Source organism: Camellia sinensis, unplaced genomic scaffold, assembly GCF_055761805.1.
Source record: "Camellia sinensis isolate YWXY unplaced genomic scaffold, ASM5576180v1 Unanchor3, whole genome shotgun sequence".
In the NCBI taxonomy this organism is placed as follows: Eukaryota; Viridiplantae; Streptophyta; class Magnoliopsida; order Ericales; family Theaceae; genus Camellia; species Camellia sinensis.
Genome location: NW_028129178.1, coordinates 13376817 through 13391761, shown reverse-complemented (window position 1 = coordinate 13391761; position 14945 = coordinate 13376817). Strand labels below are relative to the sequence as shown.

At 34.2% G+C, this 14945-nt stretch overlaps 1 protein-coding gene across 4 annotated transcripts in view; it reads left to right on the top strand.

The window, feature by feature from the left end:
- LOC114260312 (transcription initiation factor TFIID subunit 4b) overlaps nucleotides 1-10340 on the top strand; it is a 45005-nt gene extending 34665 nt beyond the window's left edge. For 3 of the 4 annotated variants that reach the window (XM_082912483.1, XM_028200399.2, XM_028200400.2), the window contains one exon: nucleotides 9891-10340. In XM_082912483.1, the coding sequence (XP_082768609.1) occupies nucleotides 9891-10063 (173 nt within the window). In that variant the 3' untranslated portion in view covers nucleotides 10064-10340. Of the gene's footprint in view, nucleotides 1-7884; nucleotides 8004-9890 lie in introns of all 4 variants that reach the window. The other variant, XR_014358641.1, reaches the window with a different exon arrangement.
- The last annotated feature ends 4605 nt before the right edge of the window (nucleotides 10341-14945 follow it).

Here is a 14945-nt window from a genome sequence, read left to right as displayed (position 1 = left end):
TAACTCATGTTTATATAAAATATATATTTAAGAAATAATTATTTGACGTACCCCGTATCCGTATCCTGATTTAGATCCGTATCCACGTACCCTCATTTTAAGTTTTGGGGTGTCTGACCCTTAGATATACACCCGCATCCGATACTCGCACCCGAGTCCGTGTAACATAGCATGCAAACATCCTGAGTCATACATACACTAATATATCAAATGAGGGGAAATTACATTGACACCTAGGAGGTTGTATTTTGCACACCAAAAATAAAGAACTAACTGTCACCTCAATTTTGTAGAATAGTAGCAAGTTTAAGTTGTGTAAATCTTAGAAATCAATTCTTAATTAATTCGAATAAAAGAATAATTGTTTTTATCTACATTAGCTTAAAGCAATTATAAAAGGGAAATAAAATGAATTGGATTTCAATTAAAGATGAGTTTGGGGTTTAGATTCCGCCACTAATCACGTTACGAGTAATTAATGTATTGAAATCTAGTAAATCATCGATTTGGATAATAGGGACATACTGGGGCTACAAGCCTCAGTATCATCATCAAGAGGATGTGTATATTTAAATCGCAGACACGAATCATCTTCGGTTAACATGAATCGTCCACACTAAACTAGGGCTTCATCCAGATCCTAAGAGAGTGGAATCTTCAAACATTGAAAAAAAAAAATGCCATGGATTGATGATTGGGAGCACCTCTCTAGGTTGAAGCCGCCTTTTCTAGGTTTTCGGCTACCCTTTTTGAAGTTGGAGAACCTTATCTACAAGACACACAAACTTGGTCAAATTTTTAGAAAGAACTTTTAGGCCCTCCAAACTACACTTTATAGTCAACAACTCAACATTACTTGATGGTAGTACGTTTACGAAGAACATTTAGGCCCTCCAAACTACACTTAATAGTTAAGAAATAAATATTGATGGTAGTGTTTTTAGGAAGATCGAATCCCTACACTAAAACGGCGTGATTGGGAAGCTTTTGCATGCTTTACTAAATACTTGGAGAACTTCAATTCGAGCCCGACAGTAAGCTATGAAGATTTGAAGTGAATAGAACAAAGAAAGCACAATCCATGAGGTTTGGAGAAGACAGACTGAATTTGATGAATCTCGCTATCAGAGCCACTCATCCAATATCGGATTGATGTGATTCAAGTGGCATTGGAAAGAAGACTTAAAGGGCTACAACTTTGTGTGAAATACAAATTTTGAAATTTGGACATTTATAAGGATAAAATTTGCCCTCAAGAATCTACTGTTGTAAAAATCCACATGAGCAAAACTATTTTCCGCAAGAGTAGATTTCCCAGACTTATTCAAAAAATTTCCAACTTTCCATTGGCCAAATCTGCACATGCAAAAGTTAGGTTCCGCACATGCAGAAAAATATGCAAATTTAGGTTTCTAAAATTCAATTTTGATCAAGTAACATTGAGTTCTTGAATATAAAGTGTAGTTTGAAAGGTCTAAATGTTTTACATTTTGACTCATCTCACACCCCCAACTTGCACTTTGCTAGTTCTTGAGCAAATAAAAAAAATACAGGGAAGAAAACTAAACTAAATTATCCTAGGCCACGTTCGTAGGGTTCACAATTGCATTTAACGTATGCAACGAACCTTTTAACTACAAGGGGGCTTTTTGTTGCAACTTAAAGGAGCTGATTATAGCTTATTTTAATTCGGGAGTATGTGTCAGACTGTTTGGTGTAACTTCTGGTTATAGTTTATTAGGCAGAAATAATTTAAATAAATTGAAAAAAGTTGATTATCTAGAAGCTGGGAGAGGGGTACTTTTGGCCTTTGTTTTCCAATTATTAGCTTTTAGCTTACAACAAGATGCACCAAACAACCCCAAGGTTACGCAATTAGATGAGTGTTCATATAGAGGGGAACACCCTAGGCCAATGCTGCTCATGTTCAGCGCTAAACAAGGAGTGAAAGAAATGAATAAAAGGAAGGAAAGAAGAAAGAAGAAAGACTTTCAAGTTTTTCACACAACTTTGAGGTAACGATATACTTCAACTATTGTCCATCTTGAGATATATGTTTAGTGCTGAAAATATGTAGATAACGTGAACTAAAAATAAACCAAACCAAACCAAACTAAACCAAGCCTTAAGTTTCATCAAATAGGACCGGCTACATGAATCCTTCTTCTCCACTTGACTCTATCAAATGCCATTTGGTTAGTCAAACCAAAGAGTTTCATATTTCTAATTACTACACTAGCCCACGTCAATCTAGGTCTGTCCCTTCCTCTAACACTTCCCTACTGTTATTGTATTATATCTCTTCACTACTTCCTTAATTGGTCTCCATTGTATATGACCAAACCATCTCAATCTATTCTCTTTCAGCTTATCTACAACACTCATCTACCTTAGCATCCTCATCTCAGCAACACTTATCTTATCTACATGTTTCTTAGTTTCCCAACATTTTGTCTCATACATCGCTAATCTAATAGCTGTTCTATAGAACTTTTCTTTTAATCTAGTGAGTACTCATTTATTGCACAGTACCTAAGACGCACTAACACGATAATCTATTCTAGTGCTTCTCTACAAGTTTCCAACTTAGTGTTAACTTGTTCTCTAGTTTCAGCCACTAATACGCTATCATCTACAAAAAGCATACACTTCTACATCATCCTGAATATTTCTTGTCAACTCATCCATAACTAAAGCAGAAATATAAGGACTTAAGGTTGATCCTTGGTGTAACCCCACGGTATAGAATCATCATGCTAGGTGTGATTAAAACTTGAATATGAGTCACTCTTGTGTAGGTATGCCATAACTCTCTTTCTTAAACTTGTTTCTTTGTACTAACTGGCCCCCCACGTGTGCGCGTGGGGGTCGCGGCATTGTTGATTTTGTCATTTTAGCACATTATTGTATCACAATGTTATATAATTTAAAAACAATGTTAAATAATTTTATTTTTTATCTGATTTTTTCACATTTAAACACAAAGCAATGAGATTCATATTCATAAATGCATATAAGACAGACTCACTTGTGTCTAAAAGTGAAAAGTGAAAAGAAGAGGTAAAAAATGTAATCTACATGGAACATTTTCCATTAGAGCAGAAACTTTAACTTTGATTAACTTCCCTAATTCATCAACCTAACTTTACGATCAAAACAACTTATCTCAATTTCTAAGTGGCAAATAAACATTTAAGTATACAAAATTGAGCATAAAACTGTATCATGATGTAGGGGCTTAACGAATGTAAATGAAATTATGTACTAATTTTGTTAAAAGAAGTTGCAAGTAAAATCATGTGTGACTTTCGAAAGAAAAGTGGCCCACAGCAAATAGATATTCTTATGTGGTTAGTACACTTGCAAACTATTCAATAATCAATACCTTAAATGAGAATGATAATTTAATTTTAAAAATAGATCGTTCACTTCTTCTTCTTCTTCTTCTTTTGTTTGTTTGTTTGTTTGTTTTTTTTTTTTTGCAGAAAAATTTTATAAAATCATGGACCGTGTTATTGAATTAATGTAATTTTTTTTATGAATAATTTACATGGATAGTTGAACAAAATAAACTATTCATATCATAAATGAGACATGTGGTGACTCTCAAATGACTTAATAGCACCACCAGTCCACACTGGAAAAATGCCTACCTAAAACAAAATACACAATAATTTATTACTATGAGGTTTATCCAGTAATGTGAATTCAACAATCCAATATGTGGCTTGGAATATAATCAAATAATAGACTAAGACTAACTACAAAATCATTTCAACTGCGCTGCCTAGATAGCAAGACTTGTGCATAGGAATCGGTAAGGATTCAAATGGAATATGAAACAAGTAATAATTGAACGCCAACTCCCAGTATTCATATCAAAGACTCAACATAGACATTCCATGTTTTAGTTTATTGACCAAGATAAAATAAAGTTGCAAATAATTCTCTTCCATTTGTTTGCTTCAACAATGGAAAAAAGTACACACAGAATTATTTAAGTTGTACATTTTTTCTTTCAATTACCAAAGATGAAAATTCCAACCTTGGAATATTTTATTGCTTTGTTTCTGGAAGTGGTCAGTATAATAAAACCATTCAATTATCTATTTGTTTTTATTGTCTACATGCATGGGTTTTTGACTAATCCTCTCCGGTTCGATCTCTGTTTGCAATTCGAAACATCATATATACCAGTATGATATGAATGAAGTGATTCTAAAAAACTAATTTAAAATATAAATAAATAAATAAATAAAACTTAAAACAAAAAAAAAAAGAAAAAAGAAAAAATAAGTTGCGGTGGAACGGCGAACTCATCTGGAAGAATGGTTTTGATGGAGATAATGCATCCTACAACCCTCTTCTCTTTTCTGGTTGAGAACGGCGAACATAGAGTGGCAACGGGGACAAGAATGCAGGTGAGCACTGACGAGTTGGAAAAGAATACTACATATTCTTATGCAAGCGGTGGAAGCTTCTGGGAGACCAACATGTGGGCTTCTAGCTGGACACTGTAGACTTCTCCTCAAACCACTTGGAAGGACAATGTTTTGTTATATTTAAGGTTTACATCTATCAAAGGGACTATAAAGTCTAACGAAGGGACCACATGGGTCTAACATTAGAGATTTCTATAAATCCAATAATCGAAGGGCCGTGGTATTATAGCCCCCATGCAGGGCCTCACTAAAGGATGCCACAAATACATTTAACAAAAAGGAACTTCATTCATTCATATAAAATAATATTTCATAAACATCATTAAGCAAGTTTCAAAATACATTTCGAATATATCTTTATAGAGATATTACTCATAGTGGGCTTGAACGAATGCTAGACTTTGGGTGTCCAACCTACACAAAACACATAACAAAAATACATTGAAACATACCAATCGAACAAATACCTATTACTTAATCCAGTTCCTTAGATGGATTTATAGCTTCCTATTTCTCTAATTAGGCTTAAACAATGCCTAAGAATGCTTAAAAGAATGAGAGCAAAAATATGCACATGAGTATGTCTTTCAAAAGTGGTTGAAAATAGAGTGTTCGTTCGAGTGGCTAGCTGAAGCGGTCTGCATGGTCTACAAAAGTACCGGATGGTCTCTATGTAGGCTCGAGTGAATACTTGATCGCTCGAGTAGAATGCAAAGAAAAACTGAGTTAGCTCAAGCGGACTCTTGGTCGCTCGAGCTATGAACAAAGCTCTGCAAAAATACTGGATGATCTCAAAGTGTGCTCGAGCGATGAGGTTGAATTCTGGGTTTTCAAAACTGGAACTTGAGTTCCAAAACATGAGTTCAAAGTTCAAAAGCTTGCATGGCTGGTACAAACACATGAAAACACTTTGAAAAACATGAATACATAACCAATTTGACGTCATTAACTCAAAACACCATGGATTTGACAAAACTGAACTCAAAAACTTCATGCATGTAAAGAATTGTTTTCAAATTCTTTTCAAAGCTTTCAAAACATGAAATTAAACCTTTAAAACTTGTAATTCTTTGATGCATATAATCTTCAACTCCCAAATTCAACATAGATGATAAAATTCATGCTATAAATGATGAATCATCACATATTCAACCATGCATGTACCTATAACTCAACTATCATCATCTCCCTATCAATTTCTTTCTAATAACTCATATTTAACTTCAATTTCTTCACGAGTACAGAAGCTAAATAGATAATCTACATGAATTAGGGTTCAATTTCATACCTAGAGTCTTTAACTTGAAGAATTCTTGCAAAATCTTGACTTACTCCTTTCATTCAACAAAAACAAGCCTTCCTCTATCTAGTACTCTCTCTCTCTCTCTCTCTCTATATATATATATATATAAACTTCTCCAGCACAAGTGATACAAAATGAGTTCAAACCCTCTTCTATATAGGTCAAATTAGATTAGGCTAATTAAACAAGCTTGAGGTTAATTAATCCCACTTATATCTAGTTGATTATTTCTAATTATTTTTAATCTGAATCAAATTTTAATTAAACTCCCCAAAAGACTCTAAATATTAAGTGAAACTAATTAAAGTCACTAATTTCGGTTTCTGAATTCATCTAAACTTTCAATTCCTGATTTGTACCAGACATTCTAACAGATATCCCGTAATTTAGACAAATACATACAAATTAAGTACATAACACACATTTCAACATTCAAATTTCACATAATAATATAAATGCAATATTGATATGCATGTTGGGTCGTCACATAACTGCCATGCTATGACCACATGGCTGATATCTAGAAGAGCCAAAAGTCGCCACCCTACAAATTCAGACATCAATTGGTTAATCAGAAGCACAATAGGAAGTCAAGACAAATTTCGCCGCTTGCAAAAATAGATTTCAGCACATACGGCATCAACATGAGGGCAAGCGATGTGTACAACAATCTATCTTTTGAGCAGGGGCACATTTGGATTCTCAGTATTTAGCCCGGGTAGAAGAGTCATTGCAAAAGCAACAGGATGAGTTGTAAAGCCTTCATCACTGAAAATATATATGTACTAATAGTACACCTGTGTTATGCATGGGAATTCTTGTTAGATAAAAAGAAATAGACATAATTTTTTACTTTAAATATGTTTATCTTAATTTTTTTAAACAATAAGTAATATTTAGACTTCATTTTAAGTTACTTATCTTTATTTTATAACCTCAAAAAGGAGAATGTGAAATTTATTATTTTTTTTAAGAATTTTTTTTTTCTTTTAATTTTTTTTATTATTTTTTATTTTTTATGTTAATGTGCTAGAGAATTAAATGAAATGACCCTTTGGACAAAGTATTGGTTTGCCTCATCATTTGGTCACGCGGAGTCTGTCAGCAGCCTCACACCTCATCGCCTTGGACGAAGGCTCCAGTAGAAAGATGATGGCAATTTCGTCAATATGATCATTGCGAGTAGTTTTGAAATTCTCTACCTTCATGAGGAAATTTTTTAGGGAAAGTGTGTTAGAATGCAGGATGCGTTAGGATGGAGTTCTACACTTTTTATATATGTTATAGATATGCATTCTTGTTTCCAAGTTGGAGCAGCATATTATTTGCAGCATATTATTGTATATTAGCTTCATGTGGTTTAGTATTTGAGAATCTATGCAAATGCATGGCACTTCATTCATACTGGGCAAATCTACAACACTGTTCCAGACCTATTTCGCCTCATCAATGCTCGAATTGCCCCTCTAAGATATTGGTTCGTCCAACAAACGTTCAAAGATTTCCAAGTAGAAAGAGTATTAATCAAGTACTCTTCTAAAAGGAATTCTAAGAATTCCATGGGCGCAAACCACATCCCAGAAGTTTAATCTCATACCCATTTGGTCACATAATCACATAAGTCACGCAAGCAAACAAGCGTCCCATCCTAGCATAGTAACCTATTGTGACAAAAGCCACATCCCACGAGCCCAATGTATTCAAAACAAGGTTTTAGGCCTAGAAGCACAGGCACTTCTAAGATGTGGTGTGTCCGTCAGACACTTACACTCGTTGGACACTTCCCAACGTGTGTTGGACACTAATCAAAACATCTCTTATTTTTTAAAAAGTTTTTTAATCTCAAACACTCTTCGGACACTTGGAGAGCACACACGTGTCCATTGATTATACATGCATGAAACTAATTATAAGTTTAAATTAAATAACTTAGGATACAATAATAAAAGAAAAACAGTGTAAATTATAAAACTAAGTGTTATATTGTATTTTTTTTTTTATTATCTTTGAATGATATATTCATATATATGACATATAATAGATATATAAAATTATATATTCCGTCTGTGTTCCCTGCATATTGTGTCTTGCTTTTTTTGAAAATTGGTGTTAGTGTGTTCGTGTTGTCATATTTCTTAGGTTTTAGGTATTAGAGGTGGTTGAATGTGGATCTCTGGGAAAATGGCTAGCACTTCAGTGGCCAAGGATCGCCAGAGGCTGCAAGGGAGAAAGACCAAGGCAATCATATAGAAAAAGAGGTTGGCAGTGATAGACCTTGAAAACATAAGTTATGAGATTGCTTTGTTTAAACTATGCTAGTGTTGTGTTGCTAACTATGTGAATGGATACCCTTTTATAAGCTTCCGACAGGTGGTGAGTTGCCCTTAACAAGCTTATTGTTGCGTCCTACGATTCATACATTGGGAAGACTACATCATAGGAGCTACAAAGGTAAATATGATATCTTGGGAGGTGTATTATCATGGCATGCAACAGGCATGAGTAGGTCAATGTTCCCTCTCTAAGACTGGTCAAAGAGAAGCCGTCTTCCCTGGGGAGACAACCAAGCAACCTGGACAAACCAGTGATCCTAACCTTCAATCCACAATCCTGCAATGATCCCAAGCAACGGATGCAGGCTCTGCTCCCAGCCTAGGCTTCCAAGTGATGGCCATCATAGTAGTGAGCAAAGTGAACCCAACTTGGGGAGTGAGTGCTAAGAGGAGACATAGGCAAGCCAAAGGTCAGGCTATGTTGCAATTGAGTTAGAGTGATTGAGAGGAGGTGATCACTCCTGGGTGTTCCTCAATGTTGGCAACATGTTCATCTTGGTCTTTTAGTTTCTTCAAGCATTGCAGCAGTTTCATGCTTTTACTCATTATTATCTTCCTCGATGATGTGATATCTTCCTTCATAGCCTCATGATCTTTTGATAAGGCTTCAAATTTTGGAACCCATTCAGCTTTAGTCAAAATTGTAGTAAAGAAAATGATCTTAACAACAAATTGGTGCAATAGGATCTTGAAGCTCTAATTCTAAACTGATGTAGGACAGTGTAAGCACAACCCACAGGCAGCTTGATAGATTTTCAAAACAAAGGCTATTTAAGGGCTTAAACAGTGAGTAATGGGGTTTTAATGGTTAAGTTGAAGGCTAATACGTAGAAGAAGGGATTATGATTGATTTGGGGGTGATTGGATAGGGTTTTGGGATGGAAAAGTGCACTTTCTGAGGTCTGTGAATAGTAACTTGGATATGTGTCCAAAGAAGAAAAAGAGAAGACGGAGAAGAAAAGAGGGAAAGAGGTGTTTCACCCTCGCAAGGGTTAGGCAATTTCATGCAAACACAATCTCAAATTCTCATAATATCAATTTCATTGAATCATTGAGATTATATATATATATATATATAGGGTAAAGACTCCTGTACAAAAACTAGGACTGAAATTTCTTTCCATGCTGGCCATCACTTGTAAAGCAACAAACACGAGTAGATACAACACAAACTAAGTTTGCTTGTGCTGCTATTGTTTTAGGGTTTAGGGTTTGCATTGCAAACTAAGTTGTTTACAAAGCAAACAGGTGGTGCTATTTATTTTTCACTAAATCCTTGATTTACTAGAACTGCACATATTTTGTCTTCACAACCAACCCAACTAATTCAAATTTTGTAATCCTTTTGTTTTCTTTCCCTAATTACTAGTGCTGAGGGGGTCCAATTAGTTTTAGGGGCCTTGGTGATCCCATGAAAGACGCTAGGTGAAAGCCAAGGGGTTACTTTAAATGCTTCTCTCTTGGCCTTTAATACTGACACCTCACCCCACTCCCTGCGCCCTGTGATTTCGTATCTTTTCTATTTTTAGACAAGAAGAATAATTTTTACAGGTACTATTGTTGAAAGGGGGAAGTATTGTAACTAATAACTATGTATTGTTAGACAGAAGATTCTTAATTGATAATCTCTCAAAATAGCTCATGGCATGTTCTTGCCTCGTTGAACAAATTTTATGTACAATGTTGACTATTTGTATTTCTAATGAATTAAACAGAGCCATTTTTGTGGTAAGTAAAATTTCTATATATGATAACTTGGCAATGCGTGATTTGTTGCACATGATCTGATTTTAACACATGCTCTCTCAATAGGTATGAATAGAAAATTAGCAAGGAATCAAGTCGTGGTGCCTCAAACTAAAGTAGCCCGTACTATCTCCACTAAGGATGTGATTGCTGTCCTTGAAAGGGAGCCTCAGATGTCAAAATCAACACTGATATATCGCTTGTATGAAAAAATGCGTGCTGAAGCTGTAGCTGAATAACCATGGGTATCATGGTCCCAACAAGATCTTCAGCTCGAGCACATTGCAAGTCTTGCAAAACTGTGATTCCAATCTGCTGCACATGATTATGATTATTCTTTTTTTGTTCATTTGTGTAATTTGTGTGCAGTTCAGAGTACTGGAAGGAAGATTGCTAGTTTCAGCTTGTAATGCTGATGCAACTAGGTTCTCTATAACAAATGTGATGTCATCTGTTGTTTATTAGTGTACTATTGTATGTCTAATAACAAGTTATGCAGTTTCTTTCCGTGGTTAACCTTTATGTTTGAGTTGTGGCTAGTAAGTAGTCAGTACAACACTGGAAGTCCTGGGTGGGAAGCTGGCTGCAAGTTCTGATAGTGATCCGTTTTGTTTTGTTGGTAATCTGTTTTGCTGAGTTTGATGAACTGATATGTTTGTCTGTTTTGCGGGTGATCTGTTTTGCTGCTAGGGGTATGTTGGGTGATTCTGGGATGAATTTTGGGGTTATTGTCCCTTGGTTGTGCTCTGTTTGTGTGTGATCTAAGCTAAGGTTCAAGTATGCATTATGAATTGGTTTTGGCTGCTGTTGTGGTTCATTCTGGGCTAAGTGTGATGGGCTAAGGTAACAAGCTGCAAGCTGCAAGCTGGAGTCAGTGTTTACTGGAATCTGAGCATGCTTTAGCTCATTGTGATGATTTAGCTCTGTTGGTTCCTGGTTTTGTTCTGTTGGTCTATTTTGTTATGTCTGTTTTGATGGCTGTTCTTTGGGTCTGTGATGGGCTAGGTTATGTTGTGCTGGTGTGGTGGTTGGTTTGCTTTCTTGTTGGTTTCTCGTCATCTCTGGGCGTGTTAGCAAATGATAGGATGGGTTTTTTGGTGCCAACATATTTGGAATGATTTAGCTCATTGTGATGCCTTTGCACTTCCCTTTCCTTTTTTGATGTAACGTGTTTGCACTTTGTACTTCACTCATACATCAATAAAGTTTCTTTTTTTGCTGATAAAAAAAAAAGTAGCAGTCAGTAGAGCTACCAAGTCTGTAAGTAAACAGTTTTTTTGGGGACTTGTCTATAAATTGGTTATAACAATCAAAAATGGAAAGTTTGGGGGTAAGATTTTAGATGGAACTAGCCACCCCTCCCCGTCTCTCCTCCCCTCAAACCAGCCACCAATCACTTCATCACCAACATCCACGCACCTCCCCCTTGCACGCCATCCTTGAACCCCCCCCTCCCTACCTCCGAGGGCAACCCAGTTAAGCCCTCCAACCAGTCCGGCCACCACTGCCCTCCAAATCAAGTCAGGATTCATGATTTTTTAATGCGCAACGAACACACAGATTGATCGACACACTGTTACCATATATTTGAGAGTATTGAGCATATTAAGCATCATCAGCACCCAGGCAACATCTGCAATCTCAATTGCATTTTCAACAGTGACATCAAAGGGAAGGATCAAGTGATCAATTTGGTATATTGTTGTAACTGTTTGTAACAAAATCTATTAAAGAAAGATATATTAGTAAAATACAGAGGTTGTAGTTACAGCTGTATATATAAGTAATTTATTCAATTGAGAAGTGAATAAGATGGAATTGAGATTAGTTCCATTATTTCTTTAATATTTGCTTTAACGTTAAATTTCAATTGTAACACTTTTTTGATCCCAAAAACTCTATATATACATATATAATATATTTAATAGATAAAGAGCATGTTGCCGGAGGTAGTGTGCTTGGGTAGTTGGAGGCAGTGTGTTTGGGCCTTGTTAGCTTTGTTAATAGTTTAGGCTGAAGCAACACGGAAAAATGAAAACTGGTATAAAAATATTTTTACTATTAACTAATGGTGAGAATGGGTGACTGATTTTTTTTGGTGTGGAGTTATGAATGATTGAGTTTATAGTACATACTTGTAAAGTAAAAGTTTGTAAATGTTGTGAATATGTTATAAATGGTAGGGTGAAAATGTAATGAATTATTTATGGCCTATGAATCATTTTAATAAATTTTTTTTTATAAGATGTGATTGTTATGGAACATTATGCATAACAAACTCCCTTAGTATTTAAATTTTTATTTTGCAAATAATAATATGATATGAAATAAAAAATATGATATGAAATAAAAATAACATTTCGTTAATTTAATTAATCTAATATATATGGAGAAAAATGTTTAAGACGTTTAAAAAAAAAATTCTCTTCAAACATTTCTTTTGATTTGACGCACAATGACATAGCAGGTTAAGTGTCAATTTTTTATTTGTGGTGAAATCATATAAAACTCAATTTATGTTAGATCATTGTGGTGAATTATGGAATTCATGTTGTGGGTCGCTACTTTAGCATCTAACAATCATAAATACTCTACAAGCATGTCCTATAAATATATATTGAGAATTGTTGAGGCAAGAAAATTAACAGTGTATAACCGTTAAGTCGATCTATACATATGTCCAACCTTGGCTCCCTCGATATGTGAATCTTGGTTCCGCCCTTGTATATATATCTATGTATCTATATATATAATATATAAGAACCGTTTAGCTGATTGAGGTTCGTCTTTTCTTTTCGATTTTGCTCTTTCATGTTGAATAATTTAGTAATGGTGGCTTATAGGTTGAGTGAAAGTTTTTTTTGTAATTATGCAAACATTTTTGGTCAATTATGTAATAGGTTTTTTCGTAATTACGCAAACATTCTTAGTCAATTATGAAACATAAACCTTTTATTTTTTAATAAATTACAATTACACCGATAAGGTTGGTTTAAAATACGAATCGATCTTATAATACTAAAAATTACAACTATCGTTTGTTATAAATTTTAATAATAAATTATTAAAATTGTTTATTGAAAAATATTTCTTATATCATTAAAAAAATATTAATTGACTTAATGATTTATTTATTAATAAAATGGTTAACTGAAAAATATTTTCATATCATCAAAAATTGTTAATTTACTTAATGATTTACTTATTAATAAAATTAGTCATTTGTTATACGAGTGTGATTTATATATTAATAAAATCAGTCATTTGTATGTATATTTATTTTCTTCTGTTTCTTTATTAGTTTAGTGAATTATCTTAGTAGTTTTTTTAGATGGAAGAATTATCTTAGTATTTGTTTTATATTTATCTATTGAGAAAAGTTGCACACCATAGTTTTGTTTTTTTTATAAATTCAGAAGAAATGTTAAAGACTCATAAATTCACCCAAAATAATCTAGTAACAGAATTAGAGTCTACATCATTGGGTGTATAACAAAACAAAAAATGATACATATCATACTACATAATTCTATCATATATCTAATGATTTGTTCTATTCAATTTCATAGAATAATATTTTAATTTTTAAAAAATTATCAAAATACAAAACTTAAATATAGTATAACACGGCCGTTTGAAACTAATCTATATATAAGAAGCGCTTACCTACTTGTGGCTCATATTTTTTTTTTTCCTTCGATTCTGTCCTTTGGTTCGGAATTGTTTAAGGCTTGCATTTTAGTTTTCTCATTTTGCCCTTTTATTGTGTATTATTTACCAATATTGGTAGTAGATGAAGGTTTCTTTCGTAATTATACAAAGATTCTTGATTAGTTATGAAACATAAATATTTTGATTTTGGATAAATTACAAATACACCTCTGAGGTTCCCCCTTCCCCCATTTTGCCATTTTATTTTGCATAATTTACTAATGGTAACCTATAATTTGACTCTCTCATTTTACCCTTTTCTTTGGTAATATTTACCAATATTGGTGGTACTAATTTGTGTGAAGGGTCTTTCGTAATAATGCAAAGATTCTTTGTAACGCCCTAATATTACACCACTCTTCAACATACTAATACATGATTATCATAACCAATACAGATAATCTGATGCATTAAATAATTTGTTACGTATACCAAAGTCATCTCTTCTCGCTTGAACTGTTCATATGGTTACATCATTGTTTAAACAAATTATCAAAAAGATTAATAGTTCAAAAGACAATAGAGGATACAAACAAAATGTCCTAAGGGCATATATCTTTTTAAGGATTTTTCTTGAGTACAACTAATCGGCTTGACCTACTGTGTCTTTTACTTCCCATTTAGGTTCAGACGACAAATCAGGCATGATTAAACTCGTCCCATTGGTGAAGTTAAGTACCTTACTGCAATTCCAGTTCGAGCCACACATCTCTCCTGATACACACCCGTTTAGAGGATGAGAGAACTTTTGGCTCCTGCTGATAGCTTCACTCATACCTTGTCCGATGAATATCTGCTCTAGCTTGAAGAAAAGGCACAACCTGGCATTGTCTTAATAGCGAAGACCTCCGACAATGTATGAAAGAGACATGAGACCTTCGAGAGTGCAAATAAGAGATAGAAGACCTGACTCACCTGTGCCCCTAGTTCATTGCTTTGACTCTTTTCAGTTTTCTTAAAATAATAAAAAAAAAGTTTTAATCAAAATGAGAGGTAGATTAGCGTGCTCATTCCATCATCTATTTTGAAACCATATAATAAAAGAAAGTTGTGAGTGCTGGAAATTTCGCTTTTATGGTCCAATGAATGGTCTGAATTTTGCAAAAACAGGGTAATTTTCAAGGAGATTAGTCAATTCCATTAAAATTCATCGAAAACTATTTTTGCGAATGGTCATTACCTGATAAACATGAAACTAGCCCTCGAGATGCATAAATTCTGAATCAAATGATCCTATGAGGAAGGAACAAGACAACTGAATTGGACGGAGACGAACCAATCAAACATAGACAGGAATAATCAGGTGATTTATGACTATAGCCGAACTTCAGGATGAAATTGCCTACGTATCCCATAGACAGGAATCAGTTCTTATATCATGTTAAGGCTCACTCGGGTATTTTCACTCTC